At 44.5% G+C, this 15108-nt stretch overlaps 1 protein-coding gene across 4 annotated transcripts in view; it reads right to left on the bottom strand.

Annotated features, from left to right (window-relative positions):
• PUSL1 (pseudouridine synthase like 1) overlaps positions 1–15108 on the bottom strand; it is an 18568-nt gene extending 3460 nt beyond the window's left edge. The window contains exons 1-7 of one of the 4 annotated variants that reach the window (XM_072917339.1): positions 14949–15108; positions 13773–13830; positions 6773–6960; positions 4139–4288; positions 3157–3330; positions 1957–2011; positions 587–749 (exon numbers count right to left, since the gene is read on the bottom strand). In XM_072917339.1, coding sequence (XP_072773440.1) covers positions 587–749; positions 1957–2011; positions 3157–3330; positions 4139–4288; positions 6773–6960; positions 13773–13830; positions 14949–15007 — 847 coding nt within the window. In that variant the 5' untranslated portion in view covers positions 15008–15108. Of the gene's footprint in view, positions 1–586; positions 750–1956; positions 2012–3156; positions 3331–4138; positions 4289–6772; positions 6961–8171; positions 8404–13772; positions 13831–14948 lie in introns of those variants that run through there. The other 3 variants (XM_072917340.1, XM_072917338.1, XM_072917337.1) reach the window with 3 other exon arrangements.

Genomic DNA, 15108 nt, shown 5'->3' with positions numbered 1-15108 from the left:
GTTATAATATAAATTGTTACAATATGATATATTAATATAGTATACATTTATAAATATATTAGATATTAATATATATTCATTCTGTATTATTATAATAAATAATTACATAATTCTATACCATAATAGTATATATTATAACATTACATACTATTATATGGTTATATCACTATTACAATTATTTATTAATATTTATCAGCATGTTTAATATTTATTAATATATAATTAATCTAATATAATTATATTATTATAATAATATAACATAATATAATATAATATAGTATAATATAATGTAATATAATGTAATGTCATGTCATATAATAATATAATATATAATATGTCATATAACAGAGTATATAATTATATAAATATATATCATTACATATAATTATATATATAAATATACATAATTACATAATATTACATTATATTGTATATACTATAAATAATTCTATATATTGTTATATATAATTAATATATAATAATAGATATTTTCTATGTAATTAATAATATTTATTAACCCACACTTGTTAACAATCAGCACTTTAAAACGCTAATGAAGAATGAAGTGCAGAGAAGCCAGGCCCACCTTTGGGGCTGTATTCCACGCGCTGCAGGAAGAGCCCCGCGGCCGGGGCCATGGCGTGAGGGGGGAACGCGTGTGGGTCCCGCAGCTCCAGCAGCTCCCGCAGCTGCGCCGGGGCCAGCCGGCCCTGCCCCACGGCCACCAGCGCCCCGACCATCCTCCTCACCTGGCACAGCACGGAGCCCTCAGCCCTCAGCGGGGAATTCGGCCATCCGCCCGGCCCAGCTCCCATCCCAGGCTGGAGGCACCAGCAAAGGCACGCCAGGCTGCTCCTGCTGTGCCTTTGGTGCCAAAAACCTCACCCACCTCCGAACCTCACCCGCCTCTGAACCTCACCCACCTCCAAACCTCACCCGCCTCCGAACCTCACCCACCTCTGAATCTCCATTTGCAATTCTCCATCCCCAGTTCACCTCCAATTCGCCATTCCCAGTTCTCCATGCCTAATTCTCCATTTTCAATTTTCCACTCCCAATTCCCCACCTCCGATACTCCATTTGCAATTCTCCATCCCCAGTTCTCCACCTCCAATTCGCCATTCCCAATTCTCCATTTTCAGTTTTCCACTCCCAATTCCCCACCTCCAATACTCCATTTGCAATTCTCCACCTCCAGTTCTTCATCCCAAATTCCCCACCTCCAATTCTCCATCTCCAGTTCTCCATCCCAAATTCCCCACCTCCAAATCTCCATCCCCAATTTATTTCCAGTTCCCTATGCCCAATTCTCCATGCCCAATACTCCATTCCCAGTTCTCCACCTCCAATTCTCCTCTTCCAACTCTCCGCTTCCAATTCTCCGTTTTCAATTTTCCACCTTCAATTTTCCATCCCCAGTTCTCCACCTCCAGTTCTTCATCCCCAATTAATTCCCAAATCTCCATTCCCAATTCTCTACCTCCAAATCTCCATCCCAAATTAATTTCCAATTCTCCATCTCCAATTCTCTACCTCTGAATGTCCATCCCCAATCATCCATTTCCAATTCTCCATTCCCAATTTTCCATCTTCAAATCTCCACTTCCAACTCTCCATCTCCAATTCTCCATTTCAAATCTCCACCCCCAATAATATAAATAAATATACAAATAAATATATAAATTTATTTGCATGTATATTTATTTATATATATATACATTTTATATGTTTATAAACACATTTATATACAATAATAAATTATAGTAATAAATATATTATTATAAATTTAAAAATATTATTAAAATTTAAAATACTAAAAGCAATCTTTTCTTGCCCAATTTTTCCTTTTTTTTTTGAGGGTTTTAGGCACAAATTTAGGAGATTTTGGGCTCCAATAAAAAGCCCAAAAGCTGGAAAATTGCTAAAATAATGAATTTTTTGCTAAAATTGATTTACCTGTCGGTAAAGGAAGGATCTGCTCTTCACCTTCACCTCCCAGAACTCCAATCCACTAAAAAACAAAAAAAAAAAAAAAAAAGAAAAAAAAGAAAAAAGGCATTAAAATCAAATTTCAAGTGGTTTTTTAACACACAAGTCACGGGTTAATGACAGTAATTAAATGCAGTGGCCCAATTATGCTGAAACAGCACCTGGGACACCTATGCTCCTTTATTGGGATAAAATTATTTCCTAAAACTGACAAAACAACCCTCTGAATATTCACATTAAATATAGAAAAACCCCACAGATAATTGGGATAATCCCAAAAAATCTGCATATTCCCATTAAATATAGAAAAACTCACAGAAAATGGACGTGTCAAACATCCCAAAAATTCTGAATATTCCCATTAAATATAGAAAAACCCAGGTCACTCAGCAGAACCCTCAGCACGGGGCAGGCAGGAAATAATTCCCAAAAAGTCAATTCCCAAAAACCAAAATCAAAAAATCCATTCCCAAAGAACACGAAACAATCCCAAAAACCCAAAATAACAATTCCCCAAAAAATACCAAAAAATCTCCAAAAACCCCAAAAAATCAATTCCCCCCCCAAAAAAACCAAACAAAATAAAAAAACCAACCTCGCCAACAAAAAAATCCCCAAAAAATCAATTTTAAAAAATCTGGAAGCAGCTTTCTAGGAAAAAAATTGAGTTCTTGGGCTCTCACCTGTTCAGGTAGGAAAAAACCCAAACCCTTGGTAGAGGTGGATTTAGCCACCAAAATGAGGGTAAATATTGCAAAAATTCTTCCCCGGAGCTGCTCTTTGATAATTCCTCTCTCCAGCCTGTCCTATCTGGCTTTTCCCTAAAAATTTGAGGTTTTGGGCTCTCACCTGTGCAGGTAGGGAAAAATCAAACCAAATCCCTTGGCAGAGGTGGATTCCAGCCACCAAAATAAGCAAAAACAGTGCAAAAACCCCTCCCAGAGCTGCTCCCTGCTAATTCATCTCTCCAGCCTGTCCCACCCTGGTTTTCCTGAAAAATTGACTTTTTGGGCTCTCACCTGTGCTCACAGGAATAAAAACCAACCCAACCCCTTGGCAGAGGTGGATTTTAGCCACCAAAATGAGGGTAAATATTGAAAAAGTTCTTCCCAGGAGCTAATTCCTCTCTCCAGCCCGTCCCACGCAGGTTCCCCAGCCCCGAGTCACCTGTGCAGGTAGTGCTGCTGCAGGAAGCCGGGTGCAGGCTGCAGCTGCAGCTGCTGCAGGGTCCTGACGGGGCTCTGCGCCGCAGCCTCGGCGTGCAGCGAGCGGAAGGAGCTGAAGTCGTGGGTGCCCAGCAGGAACTGCGCTGCTTCCCTCATGGCAGCCACGTCCAGGGGGCTGCAAGCCACGCAGAGAGCTCAGGGATTGAGCCAGGCCTAAACAGCAAGGAGCTACAGCAGGCTCAAACAGCATGGAGTTATGCCAGGCTCAAGCCTGAATAAATTACACCAAGATAAAACCCCAAGGAATTATGCCAGGCTCAAACCCCAAAGAATTATGCCAGGCTCAAACCCGAATAAATTATGCCAGGCTCAAACCATAATAAATTACACCAGACTTAAACTCCACTGAGTAACATCAAGCTCAAACCCCATAGAATTATGCCAGGCTCAAACCCGAATAAATTATGCCAGGCTCAAACCCGAGGGAATTATGCCAGGCTCAAGCCTGAATAAATTACACCAAGCTAAAACCCCAAGGAATTATGCCAGGCTCAAACCCTAATAAATTATGCCAGGCTCAAACCTCAGGGAATTACACCAGGCTTAAAGTCCAGTGAGTTACACTAGGCTCAAACCCAAATAAATTATGCCAGGCTCAAACCCCAATGAATTACACCAGGCTCAGACCCCAAACTCCTTTTGAGGAGGGAAATCAGAGCTCTACCCCCATCTCCATGTCCTCTGACTGCAATTCCCACATTTAACAACCCTTTCAAAGGAGAAATTCCTCCTAAACCTCTCCTGGGATCCTTAAACCCTCCTGATGTCCAACTTAAACCCCAGCCTGAGGCAAAAACCCCTCCCAATTCCTCTAATCCTGTCCCCTCCTGGCAGGGACTTGTGCAGAGCCAGAAAATCCCCTTTTATCCCCCTTTTTTCCCCCCTCCAGCCCTGGTTCCCTAATTTTCCTTGCCTGGACTCACCCTCCTGCAGGAGCCCAGCACAGATCCTGCTCGAAGACGGGGATTTGGGAATGGTGGGCACAGCCCAGCAGCAGGCGGTAGATGTAGGTCCTGGAGAGGGCACAGAAACGGGCATGGAAGGTGCTGGAAACCCGCTGGGCACTGAGGATGCTGTGGGGACAGAAGGGAAAAGGTGACAGGGACAGCGAAATTCCAAAGATTTTCTATCAACAGGGACACAGAAATTCCAAATCTTTTCCATCGACAGGGACACAGAAATCCCAGATTCCTGCAGCAGATGGAGATGCTCCAGAGGAGGTCACTTCCCTCAGGACCTGCAGGACTTTGTGCATCCAGAAAAATCCCAACTCCGCTGAGTGGGGTGGGATGGATCCAGCAGAGCCCTCTCAGCCCCAAAAGCTGACCCTGCATGTGTCCACTCATCTCCCACCCACCCCAAACAATCCCAGAAAAATCTCCCCAGGCTGAGATTCCCTGTTTTTTTCCTCTCCAGGCAGCAGGGAGAAAATTCCCTGTTCCACCAAAACCCCAAAATCATCACCCCACACAGCCTGGGAGCCACAAAGGAGGGTGGAGAAACCAAATTCTCCCTGCTCAGGAAGGAAAAGCTTCCCTGAGCTCCTGCACCTCTCCCAAATTGTTCTCATGGACTGGCTGCAACTCTTCCTCATCCCAAATTTCTGCTGCTCTGCATCCCACAGGAAAAATCCCCACAGAGCCACAACCCCTGCAGGTGCTGCTTCAGAGGAGGGAAAAATGCTTTTTTAAGGAGCTTTTTTAAGGAGCTCTCCTTAAAAGGAAGTTTTCCTCCTGCTGTTTTTTCCCTTCCTGCCTTTGGAATTCAGCGAGGAGAAAGGAGGCAGGGCAGCCAAAAATCCAGGATAGATTTGGGAGCACTGATGTCTTTATTTACTTGAAGGAAGGTTGGTGCTTTTGGGGGTTTTTGGCAGCTCGAGTGCCTCTGGCTCACAGCCCTGCCCTGGCTCAGAGAAATGGAAGCTGAGCCACAAAGATTTGCAAAAACAAGGCCAGGGATGAATTGCTGCAGTGCCACAAAGCATCAGGAGAAACGCAAACTCCCTCTAAACACAGGAATAAAATTAGGATTTTATTAGGATAAATTTATTTCCCTCTGCATGCCTCCACGAGCACACAGTCTGTCCTGAGCTAACACTGGGGTGGTTTTTATTAAATAATCATCCTTTTAGTAAAATTCCCTCAGAGGAACTTATTTCTGCTCATGTAATTCCTCAGTGCAGGCAGCTTTTCCTGTTGCAATTGTTCCTTTTAGCCAGGAATATTTTTTCCAGAATTTTCTACAGCAGCTGCCTTGCTGAGATCCCATTTTTAAAAATGATGGTAAATAAAGAACTGTGGCTTTTTTTTTTCCTACATTTTTTTCTGTTTTTTACCATTTCCAACAGCGCCTGAATTTTGAGATCAAAGAAGAAAAAAAAAAAAAAAAGCCCAAAGACATTTAATTAGAAATGGCAATGTATGAGACAAAAAAAATCCTAAAAATCTTCCTGCTCTCTCCACCAGCAGCACCTAAAAGCCAATTTTACAGAAGGTGGGAGGAATCCCAGCTCTGCTGTCACTCAGACAAATTTTACTGGGTGGTTACAGAACCAAGAACAGGAGGTGTGAGACTCCCACACTGCCAGCCCCACTCTGAGGACAGCAGAGCCCTCCTGCTCCAACTCTGAAATATTCTCTGATTTTTGGGGGAATGGAATCTGAAATGCAGGAAATTCTCAGAACTTTGGGCCTGGAAGCCAAAGTTTAGAATTAAACCCAGGATTTGATCTGAGAGAGAGAAAAACAAGCAGGATGGGACTACATGGGCTGGAGCCAAAATTGGACAATGAACTCCAAGGTGCAAATGGAGCAGAACTGATCATTTTGTGACCAATCATCCATTTCTTGGGACCATTTTGGTTCATCTTGGGCGCAGCCCTGGCTGGGCTCTTGTGCTGCCCGAGGTGGATCCATGAGGAGAACCTTTCATAAATCCCTGCTTTATTTTTATTCTTTAGCTCTGCTCCTTTAATAAATCCCTGCTTTATTCTTTAATTCTGTTCCAGCTCAGCCTTCCCAAGGCACCAGCATCACAAACCTGGCTCTGCTGATGGATCTGAGCACCCATCAGTATTTTCAGCTCTCTGGGACAGCTCATTCCATTAAAACTTGAAAATACAACATAATTCCAGGCTTAAATTCAGAAGAGAAGGACTGAGGTTCAGTGGTTGGTGACACAACAAATGGATCACTGCAGTGCTACCCCCTGTGGCTCTAAAATCAGCCCCCAAACTGCTTTTGAGGAAGGAAATCAGAGCTCTGACCCATCTCCACGTCCTCCAACATCCAGGAAAAGGTTTGGGCTTCCAGGTTGGATGGGATAGAAGAGAAAATTCCTGAACTGCAGGCAGCTAAGAAATGACCCCTTCATCTTTATAAATATCTCCCAAGTTCCTTTGAGCACTGCAACTTCATCCTCTCCTTTCATCTCTTAATATCCCCCACCCCGAACTCCAAAAAAAGTGCATTATTTACATGCAGGAACCGCTTGGATAGGGAGCGTTTTTTCCTGTTTTTGCAGTAAAAAGAAGCTAAAATTGCAGATTTTTGCCTCACCGGATGGGCTCGGGCCTGAGGTGGTGGTTGAGCCCCTGGACCAGCTGCTGGCTGCTGAAGGGGGCCTTGCCTGGAGCCCGCTGGATGTCCAGGTGGGCGGCGTTGGCCAGGGCGTGGACACCGGCGTCCGTCCGGCTGGAGATGTGGAACTTGATGGGAGCGCTGGGCTTCAGCCGCTCCGCTGCCCTCTGCAAGCAACAGCAACAATTCGGCAAAAATTCAGCAAAAATTCAGCAAAAAATCGGAAATAATTCAGCAACAATTCGGGAATAATTCAGCAAAACCTCGGCAAAAATTCAGCAAATATTCAGGAAAAATTCAGCAAAAAATCAGAAATAATTCAGCAACAATTCGGGAATCATTCAGCAAAACCTCAGCAAAAATTCAGCAATAATTCAGCAATAATTCAGCAAAAATTCAGCAAAAAATTGGAAATAATTCGGCAACAATTCGGGAATAATTCAGCAAAACCTCGGCAAATATTCAGCAAAACTTCAGCAAAAAATCGGAAATAATTCAGCAACAATTCGGGAATAATTCAGCAAAACCTCGGCAATAATTCGGCAATAATTCGGCAAAAATTCAGCAATAATTCAGCAATAATTCAGTAATAATTCGGCAATAATTCAGTAATAATCTAGCAATAATTCAGTAATAATCCATCTCCATGTCCTCCAACATGCAGGAAAAGGTTTGGGCTTCCAGGTCAGATGGTATAGAAGAGAGAAGAGAGATGCAATAATTCAGCAATGATCCAGTAAAAATTCAGAAAAAATTCAGCAATAATTCAGCAATGATCCAGCAATAATTGGGCAAAATTTAAGCAATAATTCACCGTTAATTCGGCAATAATCCTGCAATAATTTGGCAATAATTCAGCAAAAATTCAGCAGTAATTCAATAAAAATTCAGCTTCCAAAGAGTTTGGAGTTACTGTGGATTGAAAAGATTTGAGTGTTTGAAGGAATTTCTCCTAAAATCAGTGGTTTTGCAGCTTCTGCCCTGAAATCACCTCACAGAGCATCCAAAATGCCATGAGAGATTCTTAGGGGGGCAAAATAAAGTCAAAATGAACTTCTCATCTCTAGCCTCTGCTTTTGTCATGTGATAAATATTCATCTTTGTGTTGTTGGGTGAGGGGATAAAAGACAGAGGATCACCCATTTCAGCCCATTTCAACCCAAACCCCAGACAGAAAATCCAGTGAAAATTACTGCAGGGAATAAGTGAAACATCTAAAAGAATGAAAAACCACAAATGAATGCAGGAAACCAGAGGAATGACTCAAAATTTCCTTTTCCTTCCCATCCCCACTCCCGAGCAGCAAACCCAGCGGTTTTGATTGGATTTTAATTTGGTACAAGACTCAATAAAATTCGAATTGCTGACTCACAAATACCTTCCAGACTCCTGCTGGAGCAGCCAGGGTTGTGAGCTCTGAGAAATGTTCCATGAAAATGCACAGGGAGGCAGAGAAAAATGTAACCGAGCTGCAGGGGGAGGCCTGGGAAACAGAACCAAACGGATTTTCCCCATCCATTTGCAGTTCACATGTGGTTACAATTAAGAGTAAAAAAAAAAAATTTAAAAAAAAATCTGTATTTGTCACCCCCAAGCAAAGAGGAGCAGACAGAAATGAAATGGTTTCCTGCAGCAGACCTTGGCCTGTGCCTCAGCAATTTGTCTGAGAGGTGATTTTTAAGAGCAAAGTTTCTCCAGAGATGTTTGGGTTTTGCAGGCTCCTCCTTCCCTCTCTCCACCCTTTTCTCCCCCTCCTTCCCCAGCAGACAAAAACCAGCCAGTGGAAACAAGAGTTGAGAGAGACAACAGGAAAGAACATGGAAAATATCCTTTTTTTTTGGAGCATCCCAGCTCCATCTGGATAATCAGGAGCCAAGCTGGATCAGCACGACACTGAATTTCTCCACTGAAAACCAGACTGGAGAGGAAAACAGGAGCAAAGTCTCAAGGAAATCTGATTATTTCCTCTGCTCAGCTCAGCCAGCAAATCCACAAAGGTGCAGGACTGGGGGTTTTCCTTCCACAAATGGGATTTGCACAGCTGCTCTTCTCCATCAGATTTTTCCCACCTTTCTGAGTATCCCAAGGAGGAATGTCACCATCAACACCACCAAACAAATCCCAGTTTGTGAAGCTGAAAGCTTTGTGAAGCTTTCCTCTAGCACACGCTGATAATATTCTACCAACTTTTACCTCCAGCTTCAATTTTAATATTTCATTTCTTTTGGATGGGATAGAATCTCCTGAAAGAGAAAATTCCTTAACTGCTGAACTTCTCTTTGCAGGCAGCTAAGAAATGACCCCTTCATCTTTATATCTCCTATCTGAATATCCAAATTCCTTTGAGTACTGAAGTTTCCTCCTCTCCTTTAATCTCTTAATATCTCCCACCCTGAACTTCAAAAAAAGTGCATTATTTACATGCAGGAATTGCTTGGATAAGGACCAGTTTTTCCTGCTTTTGCAGGGCTTTCATCTGAGGAACTCCAAAGGTTTCAGTGCTGCTCATCCAGATCCCCATCCTGTTTGGGATCATCTCTGGGCTCCCAGGGGGGGAGTGAAGCAGGAGTTAAGATTTTACCCAGCTGAAAAGAAATGAAGAAGATAAAGGAATAAAGGAGCTGAGTTGTCCTGTGTGTGCTCAGAGTTCCCAGTTCTCTGCTCCTGCCTTTAAGCCACAGGAAACATATTTTTTTTAATTTTTAAAAATTATTTTAAAATAGTTTTTATAATAATAATAATTTTAATATTAAAAATGTTAATTTAAATTTAATTAAAATGTAATTAAATTTTTAATTTAATAATTTTTTCAGTTTTTATAGCAGGTGCTATAAAAATGGAAATCTTGGCTTTGGCACCTGCTGGATGCCACTGACATCTCACCCATCGGAATGTATCCTGAATTTTTCCACACAGCCACATTCCTGGAGCAGCCAGGATGCAAAGTTTATCCCTCAGACAGGCCAGGGATGCAGGGGGAAGCATTAATTGCATTTAGCTGTGCAATTAATGTGTCCTGCCAACAGGCTTCCTTCACTGAGCCTTCCCCAGTTCGAATTACGCTGGAATTTCCACTGCTGGCTGCCAGAATGATATGGATCCACATTCCAGCTTGCTTTTATTGCTCCCAGCTCACTTTTCCTCTCCTGCTGGAGGGAAGAACAGGGCGATGAACATCACCCATGGCAGGGGAACAAAAGTTCATCCCCTTCCTGAATTAAAAAAAAAAATCCTCCAGATTTTCCATCGACCTTTACAAGCATTGGGAATGTTTTGGAAAAAGAAATTTCTATTCCCTGACTGATCATGGTTTCATCCTCTGGAATAGCCTCACAGAGGCTGCACAATTTATTAATTACAGTGTTCTAATAATTAGAAAACGTCACCCCTGACTGGCTGAGTGCTGTGTCAGCTAAGCTAATTAAAAAGCCAGTTCGTTTGCAGCTGGAGGGATAAAATGGAAGGGAATGCCAGGAAGGATAGGCTGAGAATGTGGATTTTGTTAGAAGAGAAGGTTTCCAAAGCAATCTGCGACGTCACCGGGATTATTATCAAAACAGAGGCTGAAGATGACAGTTCTCTTTGTTTGAAATTCTTGCTCTTTTCTTTTAAAGGATGTGGGGAAGGAGGTTGTGCCAGAGCTGCCTTGCATAGTAAGGAGCTGCTGTTTCTCCTTCCTCTCCTCTCCTACTCCCTTTTCCTTTCATCAGGAACAATATCTGCCCTTAGCACAGGGCTGCTGGCCAAGACAGGCTTTTGGCAGAGGAAAATGAGTTTGGGCAGCAATTCCCACAAAATGGGAAACGGGAGATGGCTCAGGCAGCCCGAGAGGGAAGGGAACTCTGCAGATCCCAAGCAACAGCAAAAGGAGAGATCTTCCTTTCCAGCAGACACATTTCTGAGAATTGAGACAGAGCCTGAAGTCCTGGATCTTAAAAGTTCCAAATAATAACTGGAGGGAGACAAATTACAGAGCTCCAACCTCTGGATGTGGGGAAACAAGGCCTGAAATTTGCCTTGGGCACAAATTGGTGCTTCAAGACTTGTCTCCAAGAAGTAAAATTACACCAGCAAAGCTCACCCCCTTCAAAAAGAGAGTAAAACCTCCTAGAAGAGACAGAGCATGAAGTCCTGGATGTGAAAATTTCCATGAATAACTGCAGGGAGACAAATCTCAGAGCTCCAACCTCTGGATGTGGGGAAACAAGGCCTGGAATTTGCTTTGAGCCCAAATTGGTGCTTCAAGACTTGTCTCTAAGAAATAAAATGTTGCCAGCAAAGTTCACCCCCTTCAAAAAGAGAAGAAAAGTTCCTAGAAGAGACAGAGCATGAAATCCTGGATGTGAAAATTCCATTAATAACTGGAAGGAGACAAATCACATCCTCTGGATGTGGGGAAACAAGGCCTGGAATTTGCTTTGGGCTCGAATTGGGGTTCTGAGTGCTCCAAGACTTGTCTCCAAAAAAATAAAATGTTGTCAGCAAACCTCATCCCCTCAAAAATAGATTAAAAGCTCCTAGAAGAGAGAGAGCCTGAAGTCCTGGATGTGAAAATTCCCATGAATAACTGGAGGGAGACAAATCACAGAGCTCCAAGCTCCCAATCAGAGGAAACAAGGCCTGGAATTTGCTTTGGGCTCGAATTGGGGTTCTGAGTGCTCCAAGACTTGTTTCCAAAAAATAAAATGTTACAAGCAAAGCTCACCCCCTCAAAAAGAGATGAAAAGCTCCCACAAGTATCTCTGGATTAAAACAAGGCTCCATTTCCTCTGCACAGTCGCAGGGCTCTGTCACAGAGCAGCAGCAAGGACAGAAAAAGCTTTGCAGTGACACAGATCTGTTCAGCCCCAGCCCAAAGTGACACAAACCCAAGCAGCTCATTCCAAATTCCACAGAACAGCTGCTGGGAGCACCACGTCTGCACCTCCCAGGTCATCTGCTTGCAAACAAATGGCTGAACATCCTCAGAACACAATAAGGATCTCATTACAGCTTTAGTTTTGCCCTTCCCTTCGCTTGCCTTCCTGGCTTTGGGGAAAGCAGTGAAGTTCAAGGCTGCAGAGAAAAGGAGGAAGGAAAAGAAATTCCTGCAGGCCCCAGAAGTTTTCTATTAAAGCTGCTTTAAGGTTTCCCATGTGGTTGCAATAGACACAGCAGTGCCCAGCATCAATACCACCACATGAAAGCACCGAGCTGGCCGGCGAAGTGCTGATTCTGGGAAAAAGACAACACCAAATAAGCTCATGTTTGTTTTTTTCTCCTCTTCTTTTCTCCTCTAATCACCCACCCTACCCATCTGCCCGCTCACACATCCCTGGGATAATGCAGAACAACTGCTGGGCTCACCCCACGTCCAGAGCCTGGGGCCCTGCATGGCTCAGAGGATGAGATAAATGGGACAGAAAATCCTTTTGGGTTTTTCTTTCAGGGTCTGCACAACATTTAGCCACTTTCTCTGCCACAGTCTCGGGCAAGAAGCCACATGAAAACACCCTGAGAACTCTGATTCCAGCCATAATTCCTCACACTTTCCTTTTGAGTTGATGTCTCAGGTTTTGGCTTTTCTATTTTTCACATTCTGTGCTGATGTCTCAGGTTTTAGCTTTTCTATTTTTCACATTCTGAGCTTCTTTAGTGTGAGGCTCTGAGCTTCCCATGAGGGGATGCTGAGCTCTGCACAGAGCAGAGACAAAACAATTCCTGCTCCAGCTGGGCACCAAGGACAAATGATCCAAATCTCAGCCCCAAGAGCACCAACAGCGTGGGTTGGAGAGAGAAAAACAAGCAGGATGGGACTGCCTGGGCTAAAGCTGGAATGGGACAATGAACTCCAAGGTGCCAATGGAGCAGAACTGATCATTTTGTGACCAATCATCCATTTTTTGTGACCATTTTGGTTCATCTTGGGTGCAGCCCTGGCTGGGCTCTTGTGCTGCCCGAGGTGGATCCATTGAGGAGATCCTTTAATAAATCCCTGATTTATTCTGTAACTCTATCCAGCCTCTGCCTTAGCTTCACAAGGCACCACAGTGAGAGCAGCAGGAATTCTCAGCCCCACAGACCGTGGGGATGTCCTGCCCTTGTCACCTGGGGTGTCACCACGGCTGCTCCTGGCAGCTCTGTCCTTCCCCAGGGCTGCAGAGCAGAGCAGAGCATCCCAAAGTGCTGCAGTTTGGGATTTGGGTCAGACAGACTGACCACAAATGGGAGCTGAGTGATAAAATGTGCTCTGACCTGCAGGAATCATCAAAAACCTCGTATCTTCCAAGCTTCATTTTGAACTCCACGATGCTTCCAAGACAAGAGAAATAATTCCCCTTCCTTTTGATCCCTGACTCAGCAGCTCAACAGCAGCTTGTAATTAATTTACAATTTAAATTCACGATTGCATTACGACGCTCAGGTGACCCATTTTCCACTCCTGGGTGTAAAAATGGGCTTTTTTTTCATTCCAGTTCACGCTCTGCCAGCCCAAACAGCACTTGGGGGTCCTCAAACCATTCCCAGGTCCAAGGGAATCCCTGGGAGCAGTGCAGAGATAACAGGTTCATAATTATTTTTAACCCTGGTATAACAGAATTCCAAAAATAAAAATGGAAGCAGCACGGAACAATGGACATCCTGCTGTGCTTTATTCTGCAAACCTCTGTGTCCCACCTCTCCTGGGAGGAGACAGCATCCAGCTGCTAAATCCATGAAGGAATTGGACATGGAGGCAGTTTTAAGGACAAGCCACAGAGCTCAGGTGGGCCAGCAGCTCTCAAGAGTCAGTTCTGGGCTTAATTAAGTCTCATTGAAGGGTTTACATCTTTTTAAGGTCAGAATCATGACATCATTTTAGGTATTTGCTTTTGAACTTCACAGTGTTTACCACTCTGTTTTATTGACTGTCTGTCTCTAAATTACATTTACCCCTGGTAATTTCTGGGGCTGAACAATGTGACCCTAAAAGCCTCATTTTTATGACAACAGGACCTACCTCCAAATAATTCTGGACTCCAACCAGGGCCTGATCATTCTTGGTCTCCATAACCCCACTGCAGAGCAGAACAAACATGATTTATTGAGATGTGGCAACATTTAAGGGCTTGACAGAGTCCAACAACAAATCCAGAACTTCTGGATCTTCCCACAGAACTTGCAGGGACCAAACACTGAAGAATGTGCAGGGAAAGTGCCTTATTGGTTATTAAACTTATTAAAATTAAAATTATTAAAATTAGAAGTGGTTATTTTCAACAAGGGATGCTGGAAATTAAATAATCCTTCAAATGCTCCTTTCTGGACTGGCCCTTGAGACAAACTCTGCTGTCCCAAATCCTGCTCTCTCCAAATCCTGCCATTCCAAACTCTGCTCTCCCCAAATTCTGCTGTCTAAATGCTGCCAGCTCAAACTCTGTTCCCATTGCTGCCTCCCCAAACTCTGGCCTTCCCAAACTCTGCTCTCCCAAATTCTGCTCCCCAAGTTCTGCTCTCTCCAAACACTGTTCTCATCCATTCTTCCCCAAGCTCTGCTCTCCCAAACCCTGCTCTCTCCAAATCCTGCCATTCCAAACTCTGCCCTCCCCAAACTCTATTCCCAAATTCTATCCCCAGACTTTATCCCCAAGCCCTGCTCTCTCTAAACTCTTTCCCCAAATTCTACCCCCAAACTCTGCCCTCTCCAAACTCTGTGCCCAAATTCTACCCCCAAACTCTGCCCTCTCCAAACTCTGTCCCCAAATTCTACCCCCAAACTCTAACCCCAAACTCTCCCCTCTCCAAACTCTATCCCCAAACTTTATCCCCAGGCTCTATCCCCTGTCTCTATCCCCAGGCTCTACCCTGTCTGTCCCTATTCTCTCTCCCCAATCCCATCCCTCTCTCCCATCTCCTCTCTCCCACCCCTCTCTCCCACCCCTCTCTCCCACCCCTCTCTCCCATCCCTCTCTCCCATCCCTCTCTCCCATCCCCTCTCCCATCCCTCTCTCCCATCCCTCTCTCCCATCCCCTCTCCCATCCCTCTCTCCCATCCCTCTCTCCCATCCCTCTCTCCCATCCCTCTCTCCCATCCCTCTCTCCCATCCCTCTCTCCCATCCCTCTCTCCCATCTCTCTCCGTCCCTCCCGCCGCTGCTCCGCTGCCGCCCGTGGCTCGGGCCCGGCGGGGCACGTACCTGTACCTGGTGCCCAGGTACTGAAAGAACACCAGGTACCGGGCAGGGGCAGCGGCCATGGCCGGGCAGGGCCCGGGACAGGCCGGGACAGCCGGCACGGCCCGGAGCGGAGCGGAGCGGAGCGGCAGCGTGGCCGGGCAGCGCCGCCCCTTCCCGCCGC

This window comes from Taeniopygia guttata, chromosome 21, assembly GCF_048771995.1.
Source record: "Taeniopygia guttata chromosome 21, bTaeGut7.mat, whole genome shotgun sequence".
Classification (NCBI taxonomy): domain Eukaryota; kingdom Metazoa; phylum Chordata; class Aves; order Passeriformes; family Estrildidae; genus Taeniopygia; species Taeniopygia guttata.
Note: the sequence above shows the minus strand (reverse complement) of the source record. Positions and strands in the feature narration are given on the sequence as shown.